Below are 13,625 nucleotides of genomic sequence, written 5' to 3' on the forward strand. Positions count from 1 at the left end.
GCTCGGAGTAGCTTTGCATCCACGAGAGATTGCAAACGGGGGAACTCGTCGAGTAGCGACATCTTCGCTTGTCGGAAGTATTGAATACACGAGTTTTTGGACAGCGCAATGCCCGGTTCTTTCTCGTAAGCCGAGAGGTAGAGCGCAAACTTCTCCATGACGGACGCAAAACATTGACCAGTGGGATCCTTGTTGACACATGCCTTAACGTAGTCGATTTCGACGCTCTCTGACTCGAGGAATTTGAGGAACGACTTCATCCCCGACGCCCTAGCATGCACAGTCGACTGAGGGCGCAGGCGATCCATGCTCGCAGTTCGTGGCAGCTATTGTGCTGGAATTTCCATTTTGATGTTTTTGTATGTATTTAAATATACATAAAAGAATTTGGTCGGACCTTCGTGCGTTATGTATGGATAACTTTGGAAATCCGACATTTTCATCCGACAATGGTGTGATTGGTCGATACGTCAGCCAATGACATTTTATGGAGCACTTTGAGAATTTCAACAGGTTGTTGTTTCCACCTTGGCCGTTCTCGAGCTCCGTTCGTCGAGCACTGGAGCTTGATACTTTCTGGACCACCGAGTGGGCCTCCACAGACTCGCCGCCGACCCGACTCGATCACGTACACAAAGTCGTTGTGGTGGACGGCAAGGGGGTGGAAGTGCGTGGCGGGGCCGGTGAGGGTGAAGTGCCCATATGTGATAGGGACATTCGTGAAGACGTTGGTCTTTTCGCCCATGGCCTCGCCGGCGATGACGATGGCTTCCACGTTGCTGTCCTTGGCCCGGGGCATCTCGGCATGGACGATGCCTCGCCCGGGGCATATCCACTGCAGGTCCCCCGGCGCCAGCTCGCCCTTGTGTCCACAAAAGTATTCGAGCAGAATTATCCCAGGCGAGTGCGGAAGCAAGTACGTGATCGTTTCGAACCCGTGGTGGGGATGGTCGGGGAATCCCCCCGATATCGCCACGTGGAACTCGTCCACATCAGGAACGGGTCCAGTCGCCGGAGCATGGGGTGTCCGATGGATCGGCGGACTTGGCAGAGGATTAGTACATTTCAACGAATAGTTAATCCTTTGCATTTCTACCAATGAGATTGAGCAATCCTGTTAGTCCTTCCCATTTCCACCAATCACATTCATGATATGTGCTGTGTAAATTGTTTTGTTGCCAAACGACAAATTGATCGCCCAATCAAAACGGTTCAAAGACATTTCGTCCAATCATATCTCAAGAGCATGTCGGTTCTTCAATACCCTACCAGAAATTTGTCGGATACATGTCGTATGCCACCTATATGTCTGCATTATGCGGTTGTCTTCATGTTTGACTGTGAATGCCAATATCCGATAACTATTTTCAAACTCCGACCGCATACGCATAGTTTACCATCGTATATTACTCCCCCAACCCTAAATCAATTTGATTAGTTAAAATGTTTCACTTCACTCAATTTGATTAGCTCATCGGAGTTTCACAGCTGATGATTGGCTAAAATGTCGGATACAATGATGTAGAGTGGTCGGACCTTCCGGATATTCATCCATAAATTGGCGCATGCCCAAAAATTGGCTCGCAACGTTAGCACTTGCGACGAGTTAGGACAACGATCACGAGTAACGCGCCAAGCACAGTCCACGATCGTGTCCGATGCCGTGTCGTCTCGTCTCGCGCTTGGAGCACCTACGCATGGCACTGAGCAACATGACTTTATATATTGGGCTTGCCTGCATCGGATCTTGCACTTGAAATTGGTCGCAATACGCACGGTATTGATCGGCAATCGAGGCGTAGTCGTCCCATCGGCCAGCGTTCGCCAATAGGATAAGCTTTCGCTCCAGGAGGTACCGCATCGGTGGTTTCACCACCTTCCACGGGCCACGATGGTGTCCACACACTGCCTCAAAACTCGCCGAAGCCACACATGCGGTGCAAAACTTGGTCGAGTAAGGGGTACATGTGGTGCAAAACGCGATGTCTCCTTGAAATTCCTTGTAGCACATGTGGCACACTCCGAAGGCCCACGTTTCACCTGCGACGTCTGCAGCGTGGAACTTGAGCATGAAGTCATCGACCTTGGCCAAACAGTCGTAGCCTCGTTCGAGCTCCATGGTCGCAAAGTGCCACTCGTACAATGCAAACCGGCACGTGTCGCTGTGCGGGCCAGACAACGCGAACATATTTGTATACACGGATCCCAGCGATGCCGCAGCTTGATTGAGGTCACATTTCGTCAAGTGCACTCGTCCCAGTAGATGCTTGCCTACAGAACAACCGTCAGTTTTGTCGATGTCATGCGCAGCACTGACAGCTAGTTTGGTCGTACTGCGCAGGATCCACGTGGGAGAATTCATCCGTTCGAAGTGGTCGACACACGCGAGGAGGTGTGCAACTGCGTCGTCACATCGGCCCAAATATACGAGGACTCCTGCATAACTCATCAAGTCACTGACCGATTCAACGTTCGTGGCGCCGTGCATGCGCACGGATTCTTCGTAGATTTCCGCCAACAACGGAAGGGCTTCGCTGTACCGACCCGTTTCAACGTACGCCACGGCCAAGTTTCCCAGACAAAGCAGCGTATCTCGATGGGTTGCTCCAAGGTGACGGCACAATCCCGCGTGTGCCTTGAGCAACCACGTTTCAGCTTCTTTCTTTTCGTTCAGTTGTAACAGCGTTGTTCCGTAGGCAAACATCACGCTGAACAATTCATTGTCTTCCGGCAGCTGCAGTTTGACGTCAAGCATCTCCCGCATCATCGCGAGGCACCGAGTGCAGTCGTTGGACATGTAATATGCGCCCGCAATGCGTCTCTTCATGTACAGCGTGGTGGAGTTGGTTGCGCCAAGCAACTGCTCCAGCTTGGGAAACGCGCTGTCAAAGATGGGCTCCCAGACTTCACGCGCGCAAAACTGGCGTACTTTGGTCGTGCCAATGTACAACTTGGCTTCCCATCCGGGTGCATATGACTCGTCCAGCTCTTGCTCGAAAATGGCCACTGCAGCCTCAAACCCGGCCTCCGCTTTCTCGTATTGCCGGTCGTTGAGTAGCAATACACTTCTAGTGAAAATCCACGTGAACCGCGCCTGTGGGGAATGCGCCATCGCGACTTGCTTGTCCAACGTGCGGAACACCCACGTTTGAAGCACGTCAAACACCATGCGATCGAGTTGAACGAATCCAACTTGCTCGCTGATGAGGTCGAAGATGTGGTCGCGATCGGTGGCGACTGTCGCGATCGAGTGCTTGCTATTGATCTGCGCCTTCATCTGATCGATACTATGTGTCGTCTGGACGTCGACGAGAAAGTCGTCCATTTGACTCTTGCTCAGAGCCACCTCGAAGCGCGCATGGAGCACAACGGACAAGTACACTTCGTAGACACACCACGACCTCTGGAGGGTCTCGGGGTGATGCCACGGACTCAACACCATCACGAGCTTGCCCGTGTCTACCAACGCCGTGCGAAACGCTTCCAGCCACTGCTTGAACATGCCGCGGGAATCGCCGATGGCGTGTTGGTTGTTGGCAAACATGCAAAACCAGAACGACGTGTCGTGGCTGAGGTCGTGCTCGAGGCAAAAGTTGTCGATAGCTTCCACAACATCGAGAAACTTGTACGACCACGAATGGCTGATCAGCCACTCTGCTGGCTTGGCGAACTGGTGTCCCTCTGGCTGGCTCAGGACAAGGTCCACCAACGACACGTTGGCGTGTTGCGTAGCAGGCTTGACAAAGCGCATGCACACGTCCAAAGTAGTGAGGCCATCAAATGCCTGTCGGCCGCCGTGGTCGTTGACGAAGCGGTGGAAGTAGGCCAAGGTGAGCCCTCGTGATGGCTGCAGCCGCTCTCTCGACGTCGACGCGGTGTCGTCCCTCGGTGACATCAATTGCAAATAGTATGAACGTGAAAGTTGTTTGGGTGCTTGATATTCATACAATTGTCAAGTATTCAATACCATGCGGCGGCTGTCATGTGCCTTTTTGGTGCGTATGGGTGAGCATTCGTGGGACACGTCGATCCATTTTCTGACAACCTTTATGATTCTGGCATCCATACCTTTCATATTCAGAATGTGGGAGGAATAGAATCGAGGAACGCTTCGCATGAAGCCACTTGTGAGAGAAATACTCGTATGCTGCTGTACGAAATCAATGAATGGTGTTTGCTTCTGCAGGGCAACCTCTTGAGGACAACTGCAAACACAGCGAACCCCGGTAATAGCCGACATCCCCCAGTGTACGTCTACACACGATCTATTTTATAGAAATTCTACCTCCAGTATACTGCAACCCTGTACTACATCAGAAATATCATCTGACAGTGTCGATACGAAAAATAGCTGTGATTGACTGACTAAAATTCTCGTGATTATAGCCAATCAAGTTGGACGAAGGCGTGCCATTTAACGAAAATTTGATTCTATTCGGTCTCCATGCATTTCAGGATGAAAACATGTCGGCTTTTTCCGGGGTTCACTGTACTCCGTGTGCCTCACATGTAGTATTGCGCTAGGTTGTCGACGATGTCTTCCATTCCTCATGGAAAAAATATAATGTTGAAGATAAATTCTAGCTCCTCGTGACAAAAATCGATTCATTTGATTGGATACAGCGCGTCAAGAGTTGTTCTAATTGAAAAATGAGCAAAACATATCAAAAATTACCGGAAACTGGCATCTCAAAACGCACATAGTTTGCGAACAATACGTTACGTAACATCCACATAACGCAATCCATACATAGCCGATAGAAAGGACACACAATCAAAATTCACTTCGATTAGGTCCGAGTGCGAAGCAATCCTTCGGGAAATCCTACTCCAACACAACAACGACTTGCTCGTTCGGCAACCTAAAGAGACACGGTCAGATGCTTGCCGCGAAGAACCAATGCAACACATCCACAAGACGGAAATGTCTTTCGCCCTGATCAAGGAGCCCAAGGCATCTGTCATGGTACGTCACGGTCTGCAGCAATCTACAGGAATGGCAAAGTAGGCAGGAATATGGTTTATCCTTTCCAGCAAGGCAAGGCCAAATTTATGCAAGTACAAATCACACAACAACGCTTCGACCACGTGCTACAAAGCAACGTCACCGAAGCGTTTGACCGGAATAAGCCGTGGCGCATTGCACCATTTCATCCCATTCGGACTTGGGATTGGTCGATCTGCGCATTCGGATTGGCTGAAAATTGACTTGAAACAGCCAATGCACACGAATGCAACGTAATATACTTTAATCAAATATATTTCGACACACGGGTACAGTATGCCTGATAATCATTGCGCACGACGTGTCAATTGACTGCAGCATTGCCATGTTGTCGAGAGCGTTCCGCCGGATGGCGGGGACGACACCCAAGTTCACGAGAGGGAAGTACTCGATCCGTGTGTCCAAGGAAAAGGACGTGAGCTTTGCGACTGCCCATGGCACGTACCCACTCGACCCCGCGGGATCGTGATGACCCGGCTGACGAGTGTGTCGTAGTCGACGACAAGTTTCACCATTTCATTTTGAACGGGTGTTGGGGACTCACAGCGTTCGCGACAACCACGGCTTTCTATCAGTTCGTGACCAACTTGCACACAGTCCCGATCACGGGACGGACGCAGGTCGTGGTGTTTTCTCGCGAAGACGACACGGTGCGACAACACCTCCACGATACTCTTCGCACAAGTCATCGTCCGTGCAGGCAATGGGGAATCAACATGCACAGGAAGCCCTCGCCGGAAAAACCCTTGTGAACAGCGGCCCGCGCTTCAAGATGGTTAAGGACGTCGCCTCGTAAGCATGCCGTGGTCACGAGTTGTTTGTCCTTGACATGTTTGATATAGCCGACTCGTCGCGGTGGCAGATAAGATCTTCGAGCCTGGGTTTCAGTGGCAAATCTACCTCGTGCAGGACCCTCAGATCAACGCGTGCTGTTTTATGGGCACGTGGGTCGCTTCGAGCTCAGTTTCCTGATCTGTCAAAATGTAGGAGGCAAAATGTTCGTGTACACGGGCCTGCTCGACTTCATCGACGCCATGGTAGAGCAAGGAATTTGCTCCAACAAGTACAATGCCCTTGCGACCGTGCTTGGACACGAGATTGCCCATGCCCTCGCGAGACACACAGCGGAAACGTTGAGCTACCTACCCCTCCTCCTCGGGTTGTCCGTTTTGACCGTGGACAGCGAGTTGATTGCGTCGATCTTTACTTTCTTTTGCCAACTACCGTTCAGTCGACTACATGAATCCGAAGCCGATCACATTGGCCTCATGCTCATGGCTGCGGCGTGCTACGATCCGTCCGAAGTACGTATCAGTGTGTCGCTGTGTCTTGTGTCTCATGAACTCTGCATATCGCCAAGTTTTGGGCCTGCATGATGTGCTTGTCGCCGACTCTTTCCCCTTGGCCTCATCGGAATGGGTTGTGGCTAGGCGCCCAAATTTTGGGAAGGCATGAAACTCGTCAACGAAAACGGTTATGACTGGTTCTCGACCCATCCCGCCGACGAAAAGCGCCAAAAACACCTCCAAGAGCTGACGGCGGACGCAATTTCGTACCAAGAGAAGGCGTCGTGGTGCGTCGACATGCAGACCAAGGTGACGCAGCTCATCTACAAACGCATCACGCGACGTCGCGCGACGGCTGGCACGACTCACTCGGCCGAAATGGCAGCCATGTGGGACGGCATGCAAGCAGCAGCGAAACCACCGCAGTGAATCAAGCATTTCTAAAGAATTCGTAGCATGCATCATCGCTTGAGCAGTTTGCGGATCCGTTGGTGAAACATGAAAAAAGCGTCATGGCGATTCAGGGCCAGGCGACTACCTGGCAGCCCATATAAAGTATACTAGTGCGAATGCCGTGTATACAAGCACAACGTCCAGGAAGCTCGGCGTAAGACTGACAAGACATGCATTACCAAAGGGGCTGTGTTCGTGGGATTATTGGTCAAGTGGACATGATGAATCTATGTATAAGAACTGGTAGAACCAACTGCAAGCGCAGGGATAGCCATGTCTTATCTCCCGCTGCTGGAAAGGCCATGCCCTCGCTCGCTCAAATGAGGACTACTGTTTGGTTATTAGTGAGCTTTAAACCAGTGGCCCCAGGCATCCGACATGACGTTCCTTATGAAGTGATCAATGTTTCGGCGATTTACCCACGTCGTGTCAAGCGATGATCTCCTATGATTTGGTCCACTGGCCAGTCTCCATGAACATGTACTTGTCGGTTTGGGTGAAGGTCGGGCGCGCGACGTCCTTGAACTTGCCAACCTTAATGCGTTTGAGCAGCTCGTCCGAGCTCTTCTTCAGCGATTCCTCGAACCCTTCCACGGCTGTGTTGAAGTTTTCTTTTTGCAGATCCAGCTCGTCCCAAGTCCAATCTGCCTTGCGCTTGCGGTGGTGGTGCGGGAGTAGCAATGCCGTGTCGGACTGCAGCAGTTCCTCGTCACGCTTCTCCATTTCGGGATCCTCCCGCGTTCGAAGGAGGATGGGGATGTGCGATGGATCGGGAAGCGACATCCTTGGCGCACACACCCAATGGTGTAAGCTCTCTGGAAGCAAACTGTCGTCGTCGTCTTTGGACCCCATAATATTCTCAAGCTGCTTCGCAACCACCTGGAACTTGCTCAAGAATTCTGGCCACTGCGTCAGAGGGTGCCATGCCATGAGCTGTTCAAGTGTCTGGATCGTGTGTCGAAGATGGTCGGCGCGCGATCGCACGGATTGCAGCGTCCGCGCCTGGTCGGACTGCGCTCCCGACATGGTCGATTTCGCGATGGGGTGGGAAATTGAACAAATTTCGACCAATGAGATGCATCAATGCCAAATCGAAGGACCAATCACATGAGCTTAAAGTTGAATGGAATTTTCCTTGATTGTACACACAAAAATATAATATTACTACTCTATCAGCGTTAAGGGCGACACACCAGAATATGGGCTATTTCCACCGCAATCTCCAAGGAAATATGAAAGGTGAAGGCTGCAATGTGGTGGAATATTTCAATATCCATGATGGTACGTTGCCCTTTTATCTGCATACAACTTTATTCGCGATCAACTCTTTCGTATAATTCGTCCAACGATTCACATGCAATTTATAAACCGCTGGGGAAATTATCCCTTTTGACTCCAGGATATGAGAGAAATTCCCATTATACTTCCGTGAAAATGGGAATTTACCTAGAAAATAATATATACTTGAATGAATTAAAATACATGTATCGTGGTGCAACTGTTTCGCCCCCATCATCGTCATCGTACGATGGCGGCGGCAACTTCGCGAAAGGCGGCGGCGCGAATTCGAACACAGAGCGACTGCTACACAAGCGGAGAGAGAGAGCGTGCATGGAGGAGGTCTCTTGCGGATGATCTAGGTCTGGACGAAACCTTCCGTGCCAGTTTGAATGGGATGACGTCATCTGGCGGCCGGCTGTCGCTGGGTGCGTCGCCAGGGCGCACCGACCGTGTCGACTTTGGAAAGCTTTCAGACACGGCAGCAGAAATTTTGAGCGATGCCAAGCTCATTCGAGGTGGCAAGGAGGCCAAATTGTACCAGCAATCGCTATGTCTATCAGACGAAGGCAGGGTATCGGTCACCGCTGACGACGGCGATGTCCAATCGATGCTCCTAGACGCAAAAGAAGCGCTCTCCATGGACGTATCGAACGACGCCGACGAAAATTCACGCGTGTTACAACCACTGACTCCGGAGCTCGTCGAATGGGAGGGCATCCTAAGCAAACGGTCCGAGTGGTTGCGGCGATGGGAGAAGCATTACTACGTCATGGTTGGCACGACCCTCAAACGTACGTCTACATTTTCCTGTGTCGCGCACCCTTGATGACACGGCACCGGACCACGCAGGCTTTGCATCGAAGGAGGCGTTCATGGCGACGCTGCAAGAGTCGCCTGTTGAAGGCAGGCCGCCCCCGCCGTCGTATGTGATTCAAGGCGTGAAAGAAGCGCCGAATCGAGCCAACGGGTTCGTCTTTAGCTGCCATGACGGCAAAACGCTGCAACTCACGGCGCCGACGCCAATCGAGCGCGTGATATGGATGCGACTGGCCCAGGAAGCCATGGCATCTCTGCCCGACTTGCCCGTGTTCCCGCTCGAGATCGAAGAGTTTTACGCAATGTTGATCGTGTTGTACACGGCGCACAGCGGCAACTGGCGCACGTCAGGGGATATGGCAGTGACGCTTCCACCCCCTTCTGAGCAGGTCCGTCGATCTTTCCGCCTCGTCTTTCTCACGTCCGCACAGGTCTTTTCCCGCTTCTTCCGCCTCCTGGATCGTGACATTTTGGTCTCGTCCAACTACCCGCCTTCCGTCCCGTTTTGTGGCTCGTTCCGTGGCGCGAGTGGGTTTGTCCAGTTCCTCCACACGTTTGCCTCGCACACGACGTGGACCAACTTCAAAATCGAGGGCATTGCGATGGAAGACATGGTGGCTGTTGCGTCCGGGAAAGAAGAACTCGAGAACGTCCGCGACCGGCGCAAGTTTGTCCAGAACTGGGTCCACAAGTTTAACTTTGCCCCCGACGGCCGCCTCATTAAATTTGAAATTAATGGTGACGTTGTCGCCGCATCCGCCGTGTACAAGGTCCCCGGCGCCGCCACGACCCTCACCCTGCCCCAGGACTTTCAAGAAGTCCAAACCCCGCTCTCCGGCACACTCACGGTGCGAGTGCTCCAGGGGTCGGGGCTCAAGCTCCTCCAGGCAACTTCGTCCAGCAGTACTGCCACCGCTCGAAAAACCCAGTCGCTCCAGGATCCTCGCGTTGTTCTGAGCCTGGCCATCGGCGACCTTACGTCCACGTCGCACAGCCAGCTTCCCCCAACACTTCTCCCAGCTCCATCGTCCGCCGCCGCGGCCGCGACCGCCTCCCTCGCGTCGCTGTCGTCGACAGCGTCATCTTACCTGCCACTCCCATCAACACTTACTCGCAAGCTGTCGACGAGTCTGCTCATGCGGTCGGTGTCTGCACCCCTCGCATCGTCCAAGCCCGACTCTGCCACAGCGGACTCAACGCCGACACAACCACCCAAACCGTACCCGTGCATGACGGACGCCGCACGAAACAAGGGCCAATTCTCCACAGAGGGCGACCTCACCGCGCCGGTGTGGAACTCGGTGCTCACACTGCCGTTTGACCAGGTTCAGGGAGTCATCCGCCTACTCGTGGACGTTGTCGAAGTCTCGTCATCGTCTTCCAGAGCCCCGACGAAAGTCGGCGCCGCGTTTGTGAACGTTGCCAAGTACATCATGGAGCAAGAGGCGAAACGAACGACTAAGTCACACAACACCAACCACACGTCGAGCACTTCGTCGTCCGACCACCAGCAGCACACGCAATGGGTGACCATTAGCACGACCCGTGGCGAGTTTTGCGGTCGCGTCCAGCTCACGATTTCGTGCGTGCTCCAGCCCGCGGAGGCGGCGCATAAACCGACGCCCGCGGCGCAGCTCATGCAGTGGAGCAACATCAAGAAAGACGACAACATTGCGCCCAGTTTGAATCGACCTGGTTGGTCTCAGATGAGCCTCAACACGGATGCGGGTTCGTCCGAGAAACCATCCATGGATGCTGTCAAGTCGCCGGACGCCGCCGTCAACCCCCTCATGCCCAAGCAATGCGATGACGACGAAACGATGCACGTGTACACAGTGTGTGGCGCGCCGTTCGTGATTCCTCAGCACTACCACCTTATCAAAGTGTGTGGTCGGGGGGCGTACGGGATCGTGATCGCCGCGACGAACCAAGAAACGGGCGGCAGCGTTGCCATCAAGAAAGTCATCGACTGCATCTGGCACCCCCATCAACTCAAGCAAATTCTTCGTGAAGTCCGACTCATGCGCCACTTGTGTCACGCCAACATTTTGTCGCTTATGGACTTGATCCCGCCGCCGTCGTACCAGGACTTTCGCGACGTGTACATGACGGTCGACTTGCTCGAAATGGACCTCCACCGGATCATCTACTCGAAGGAGGTGCTCAGTGACGACCACATTCGTTACTTTGTGTTTCAAATGCTCAGTGGGTTGAACCACATGCACGCATGCGGCGTCCTCCATCGCGACCTAAAGCCCAGCAACCTCCTCATCAACTCGGATTGCCAGTTAAAGATCTGCGACATGGGCCTCGCAAGACCCAAGGACATTGACGACCTCGGCATGACCGAGTACGTTGTGACGCGGTGGTACCGAGCCCCGGAACTGTTGCTCGGGAGCGCATACGACGAAGGTGTCGACGTGTGGGCGGCGGGGTGCATCATGGCCGAAATGCTCGGTCGCAAGCCGCTTTTCCCTGGTCGCAGCTATGTTCACCAACTGCAGCTCATCATGAACGTGTTGGGAGTTCCCGAAGAAGTCTCGTTCAAGGAGAACCCACAGGCGCAGAAATTCAAAGGTCGACAGCTGCTCAGTCGAACACCGACCCGGCAGGGCATTGACACGTCCGTTCTATTTCCCAATGCCAATCCAGAGGTAGGAGCCTTTCATTGCGTTTCTCGCGTGCAGCAGCTCTTTGCACACGTATTACGGGCCTGTGGACAGCAGCTCTTTTGCATATTCTGGACCGATCCAGCAACGTACGATGACGAACGAGTGAGTAGGGCCTCGATCTGCTATGGAAGCTTCTCGTCTTCGACTCGTCCAAGCGCATGACGGTGCAGGAAGCCCTGCGCCATCCGTACTTGGCGTCGTACTACGTCGAGTCCAACGACGACCGCGAAGTTGAAAAGTTTCACAGCTTTGACTTTGAAGATTTGGGCGAGAACGACCTGAAGGAACTCATGTTTCGGTACGTGTATGACTCATGATGGCAAGTCGATTGTGGAAGTGGCGGGCATGTTGTGATAGAAAATCGGGTAGTCATGAGTCTCTGACGAGGGGGGAGGTGTAGGGAAATCTGTCATTTTCACCCGGAAGAGATGGAGAAACGAGCAAAACAAATGGCCGACATGCCCAAGGAAGAGCAGCTTCCGCCGGGCTGGGTCAAGCGCGAAAGCCGAAGCATTCGGGGGAAGTTCTACTACTCGCACGCCAAACGCGGCATCAGCACATGGGTGAAACCCACCAACTAATAGACTTCGGTGCCATGCACGGCGATTGTGAATGGCTCTGATACAACGGCGCAGTCGGATCAAATAAAATATTGGGTCATCACCGCCAAAATCCTGCGCATATTCCTGGTATCGCATGATGGAGTGGATCAGCTTGCTGGCGATGGTGCTGTGGATGCAATCGTGGTCGATGCAGTGGTGTCATTCACCGTTTCCTTGACGTGATGTGGGTCGGCCCAAAATGGCTTGTACTGGCCGTCCTACCGCAGCACGATCAGACAAGGCATCCTTTCACGAACACGAGCGAATGTGTCGTCGTAACTACTCACGCGATGGACGTGTGGTAGCTTGTGAGGGGTGCTAATGTGGTGTGATAGGAGCAGAGAGTCCACGGACTTGGCACGGAGAACGCGGTCTTCTCTGTTTAGCAGCAATGGCTCGTTCTGCGGGTTTGAAACGAATGATTTGGTCGTATCACTCATTATGTAAAACGTACTGTGTGAAAGAGACCAAGGGAACTGTACATGTTCAAGGGGTCCACTGCAGCTTTCGAGAGATGGCGCATCGTCTCTGTGTGCTGCAAGAGTAAGCTTCGTCGCCTCGGTTGAGGTGGTGCTGCGGCAGGGAGAACGCCCGCGTCGTGGAACGTGTCTTCTTCTCCACCCGAGTCACTGTATGAACATGACGTTATGTGACCTAAAGACTTACATCCACTTGACTGTTCATCGTAGGTAGGCACCTTTGATCGGTATCGACGACATGCTGATAGAAGTCACGAAGCAGTCGGCTCCCAGGGGTTTCGGAGGTAGGACGGGGGCTAAAAATCGAGGATTTAGCGCTACGAAAGCACGTCAGTGCATCATAGACAAGCAGGCGTCCAAATCACCTCGACGACAACGAAGCCGTCGAATCCGAGCACGAGTCGTCTACGAACGAATGCATCCGGCGAAGCAGCGGGGACTTGCGGCCGCTCGTGGTGTCAGCTATAGGCAAAAGACGTCAATGGCATCGCAGGATGAAGGAATGCCGAACCGTGATGCTCCTCGGGTCCCAAGCAGCACCCCATCGCATTGCCCATGACACCCGCGAGCGTCGCCTTCGCGCACTTATGTAAATCAACTCGAACGGATTGGCTGCTTGTTAAGATACCGTCGAAAGTTTTCTGGGGGTGGGGGGGGGGGTTATCGTGTCTTGGCATTTGTATTGAACGGGGGGGGTCAATCTTGAAGTGGTCTCGACTATTTCTTGCGCCAGCGTTGGCGCACCCAAACGTCTCGCGCCGTTGCGACTTCTTGGAAGTTCGAGCTTCCGCCGTGGCGGTAGATCCTCTACTTCGCTGGCCGTTGTTGCAGGCATAAACCAACGCCGGCGGTCCACCATTGGCTCGTAACATGAGACATTGATATCAGCAGTCAGCAATCAAAGGTGATCCAGCTCGCATCCAAGTTACGCGCAGACGTGGATGGCGCTTCGCAACATGCCTGAGGACGTCATTGCGTTGGAGCTTGGCGACCACAAAGGTGGCAACACCTGTCGTCGAGCTTGCCAAGAG

General features: G+C 53.1%; 6 protein-coding genes across 10 annotated transcripts; 2 read left to right on the forward strand and 4 right to left on the reverse strand.

Moving 5' to 3' along the window:
* Positions 1–439: 439 nt before the first annotated feature.
* On the reverse strand, positions 440–799 carry H310_12176 (hypothetical protein; the record flags this gene model as incomplete). The annotated part of the gene is made up of 1 exon (XM_008879157.1): positions 440–799. The coding sequence occupies one exon, from the start codon at positions 797–799 to the stop codon at positions 440–442; it is 360 nt and encodes a 119-aa protein (XP_008877379.1).
* A 650-nt stretch (positions 800–1,449) lies between these two features.
* Positions 1,450–3,937, reverse strand: H310_12177 (hypothetical protein). The gene is made up of 3 exons (XM_008879158.1): positions 2,335–3,937; positions 1,736–2,271; positions 1,450–1,691 (listed from the first exon to the last, which is right to left on the reverse strand). The coding sequence occupies exons 1-3, from the start codon at positions 3,893–3,895 to the stop codon at positions 1,590–1,592; spliced, it is 2,199 nt and encodes a 732-aa protein (XP_008877380.1). The 5' UTR covers positions 3,896–3,937; the 3' UTR covers positions 1,450–1,589.
* Positions 3,938–5,302: 1,365 nt separating this feature from the next.
* On the forward strand, positions 5,303–6,927 carry H310_12178. 2 transcript variants are annotated; one of them, XM_008879160.1, is made up of 6 exons: positions 5,303–5,442; positions 5,501–5,655; positions 5,706–5,797; positions 5,848–5,945; positions 5,993–6,309; positions 6,436–6,927. In XM_008879160.1, exons 1-6 carry the CDS (start codon positions 5,331–5,333, stop codon positions 6,718–6,720), a joined length of 1,059 nt encoding a protein of 352 aa, XP_008877382.1. In that variant the 5' UTR covers positions 5,303–5,330; the 3' UTR covers positions 6,721–6,927. The 2 variants fall into 2 exon arrangements, with proteins under 2 accessions (XP_008877382.1, XP_008877381.1); XM_008879159.1 differs by having other exon boundaries at positions 5,501–5,797.
* Positions 6,928–7,065: 138 nt separating this feature from the next.
* On the reverse strand, positions 7,066–7,802 carry H310_12179 (hypothetical protein). Its single transcript, XM_008879161.1, has one exon. It carries the CDS (start codon positions 7,768–7,770, stop codon positions 7,189–7,191), a length of 582 nt encoding a protein of 193 aa, XP_008877383.1. The 5' UTR covers positions 7,771–7,802; the 3' UTR covers positions 7,066–7,188.
* Positions 7,803–8,237: 435 nt separating this feature from the next.
* Positions 8,238–12,185, forward strand: H310_12180. 2 transcript variants are annotated; one of them, XM_008879162.1, is made up of 6 exons: positions 8,238–8,591; positions 8,643–8,816; positions 8,875–9,230; positions 9,273–11,495; positions 11,624–11,811; positions 11,914–12,185. In XM_008879162.1, exons 1-6 carry the CDS (start codon positions 8,273–8,275, stop codon positions 12,092–12,094), a joined length of 3,441 nt encoding a protein of 1,146 aa, XP_008877384.1. In that variant the 5' UTR covers positions 8,238–8,272; the 3' UTR covers positions 12,095–12,185. The 2 variants fall into 2 exon arrangements, with proteins under 2 accessions (XP_008877384.1, XP_008877385.1); XM_008879163.1 differs by having other exon boundaries at positions 8,238–8,816.
* H310_12181 (hypothetical protein) lies at positions 11,833–13,625 on the reverse strand. Of its 3 annotated transcripts, XM_008879166.1 has the most exons (6): positions 13,106–13,625; positions 12,960–13,056; positions 12,813–12,911; positions 12,570–12,744; positions 12,403–12,516; positions 11,833–12,333 (listed from the first exon to the last, which is right to left on the reverse strand). In XM_008879166.1, exons 1-6 carry the CDS (start codon positions 13,464–13,466, stop codon positions 12,223–12,225), a joined length of 957 nt encoding a protein of 318 aa, XP_008877388.1. In that variant the 5' UTR covers positions 13,467–13,625; the 3' UTR covers positions 11,833–12,222. The 3 variants fall into 3 exon arrangements, with proteins under 3 accessions (XP_008877388.1, XP_008877386.1, XP_008877387.1); XM_008879164.1 differs by having other exon boundaries at positions 11,833–12,516; XM_008879165.1 differs by lacking the exons at positions 11,833–12,333; positions 12,403–12,516 and having other exon boundaries at positions 12,536–12,744.

The sequence above is a fragment of the Aphanomyces invadans genome (genome assembly GCF_000520115.1).
Source record: "Aphanomyces invadans strain NJM9701 unplaced genomic scaffold supercont1.36, whole genome shotgun sequence".
In the NCBI taxonomy this organism is placed as follows: domain Eukaryota; phylum Oomycota; class Saprolegniomycetes; order Saprolegniales; family Verrucalvaceae; genus Aphanomyces; species Aphanomyces invadans.

What these genes read in the sequence shown, in the direction of transcription:
- H310_12177 (XM_008879158.1), bottom strand. Translation starts at nt 3,895, where the DNA reads ATGTCACCGAGGGACGACACCGCGTCGACGTCGAGAGAGCGGCTGCAG. An exon ending in TCCCACGTGGATCCTGCGCA is followed by an intron (nt 2,272 to 2,334) that starts GTACGACCAAAC and finishes GTTGTTCTGTAG; the next exon opens with GCAAGCATCTACTGGGACGA. An exon ending in AAGTGCAAGATCCGATGCAG is followed by an intron (nt 1,692 to 1,735) that starts GCAAGCCCAATA and finishes TGCCATGCGTAG; the next exon opens with GTGCTCCAAGCGCGAGACGA.
- H310_12178 (XM_008879160.1), top strand. Translation starts at nt 5,331, where the DNA reads ATGTTGTCGAGAGCGTTCCGCCGGATGGCGGGGACGACACCCAAGTTC. An exon ending in TTTCTCGCGAAGACGACACG is followed by an intron (nt 5,656 to 5,705) that starts GTGCGACAACAC and finishes TCGTCCGTGCAG; the next exon opens with GCAATGGGGAATCAACATGC. An exon ending in ATGGTTAAGGACGTCGCCTC is followed by an intron (nt 5,798 to 5,847) that starts GTAAGCATGCCG and finishes TGTTTGATATAG; the next exon opens with CCGACTCGTCGCGGTGGCAG.
- H310_12179 (XM_008879161.1), bottom strand. Translation starts at nt 7,770, where the DNA reads ATGTCGGGAGCGCAGTCCGACCAGGCGCGGACGCTGCAATCCGTGCGA.
- H310_12180 (XM_008879163.1), top strand. Translation starts at nt 8,273, where the DNA reads ATGGCGGCGGCAACTTCGCGAAAGGCGGCGGCGCGAATTCGAACACAG. An exon ending in TTCCACCCCCTTCTGAGCAG is followed by an intron (nt 9,231 to 9,272) that starts GTCCGTCGATCT and finishes ACGTCCGCACAG; the next exon opens with GTCTTTTCCCGCTTCTTCCG. An exon ending in TTCCCAATGCCAATCCAGAG is followed by an intron (nt 11,496 to 11,623) that starts GTAGGAGCCTTT and finishes ACGAGTGAGTAG; the next exon opens with GGCCTCGATCTGCTATGGAA.
- H310_12181 (XM_008879166.1), bottom strand. Translation starts at nt 13,466, where the DNA reads ATGTTACGAGCCAATGGTGGACCGCCGGCGTTGGTTTATGCCTGCAAC. An exon ending in GTCGTCGATACCGATCAAAG is followed by an intron (nt 12,745 to 12,812) that starts GTGCCTACCTAC and finishes ATGTTCATACAG; the next exon opens with TGACTCGGGTGGAGAAGAAG. An exon ending in AGCTACCACACGTCCATCGC is followed by an intron (nt 12,334 to 12,402) that starts GTGAGTAGTTAC and finishes GTGCTGCGGTAG; the next exon opens with GACGGCCAGTACAAGCCATT.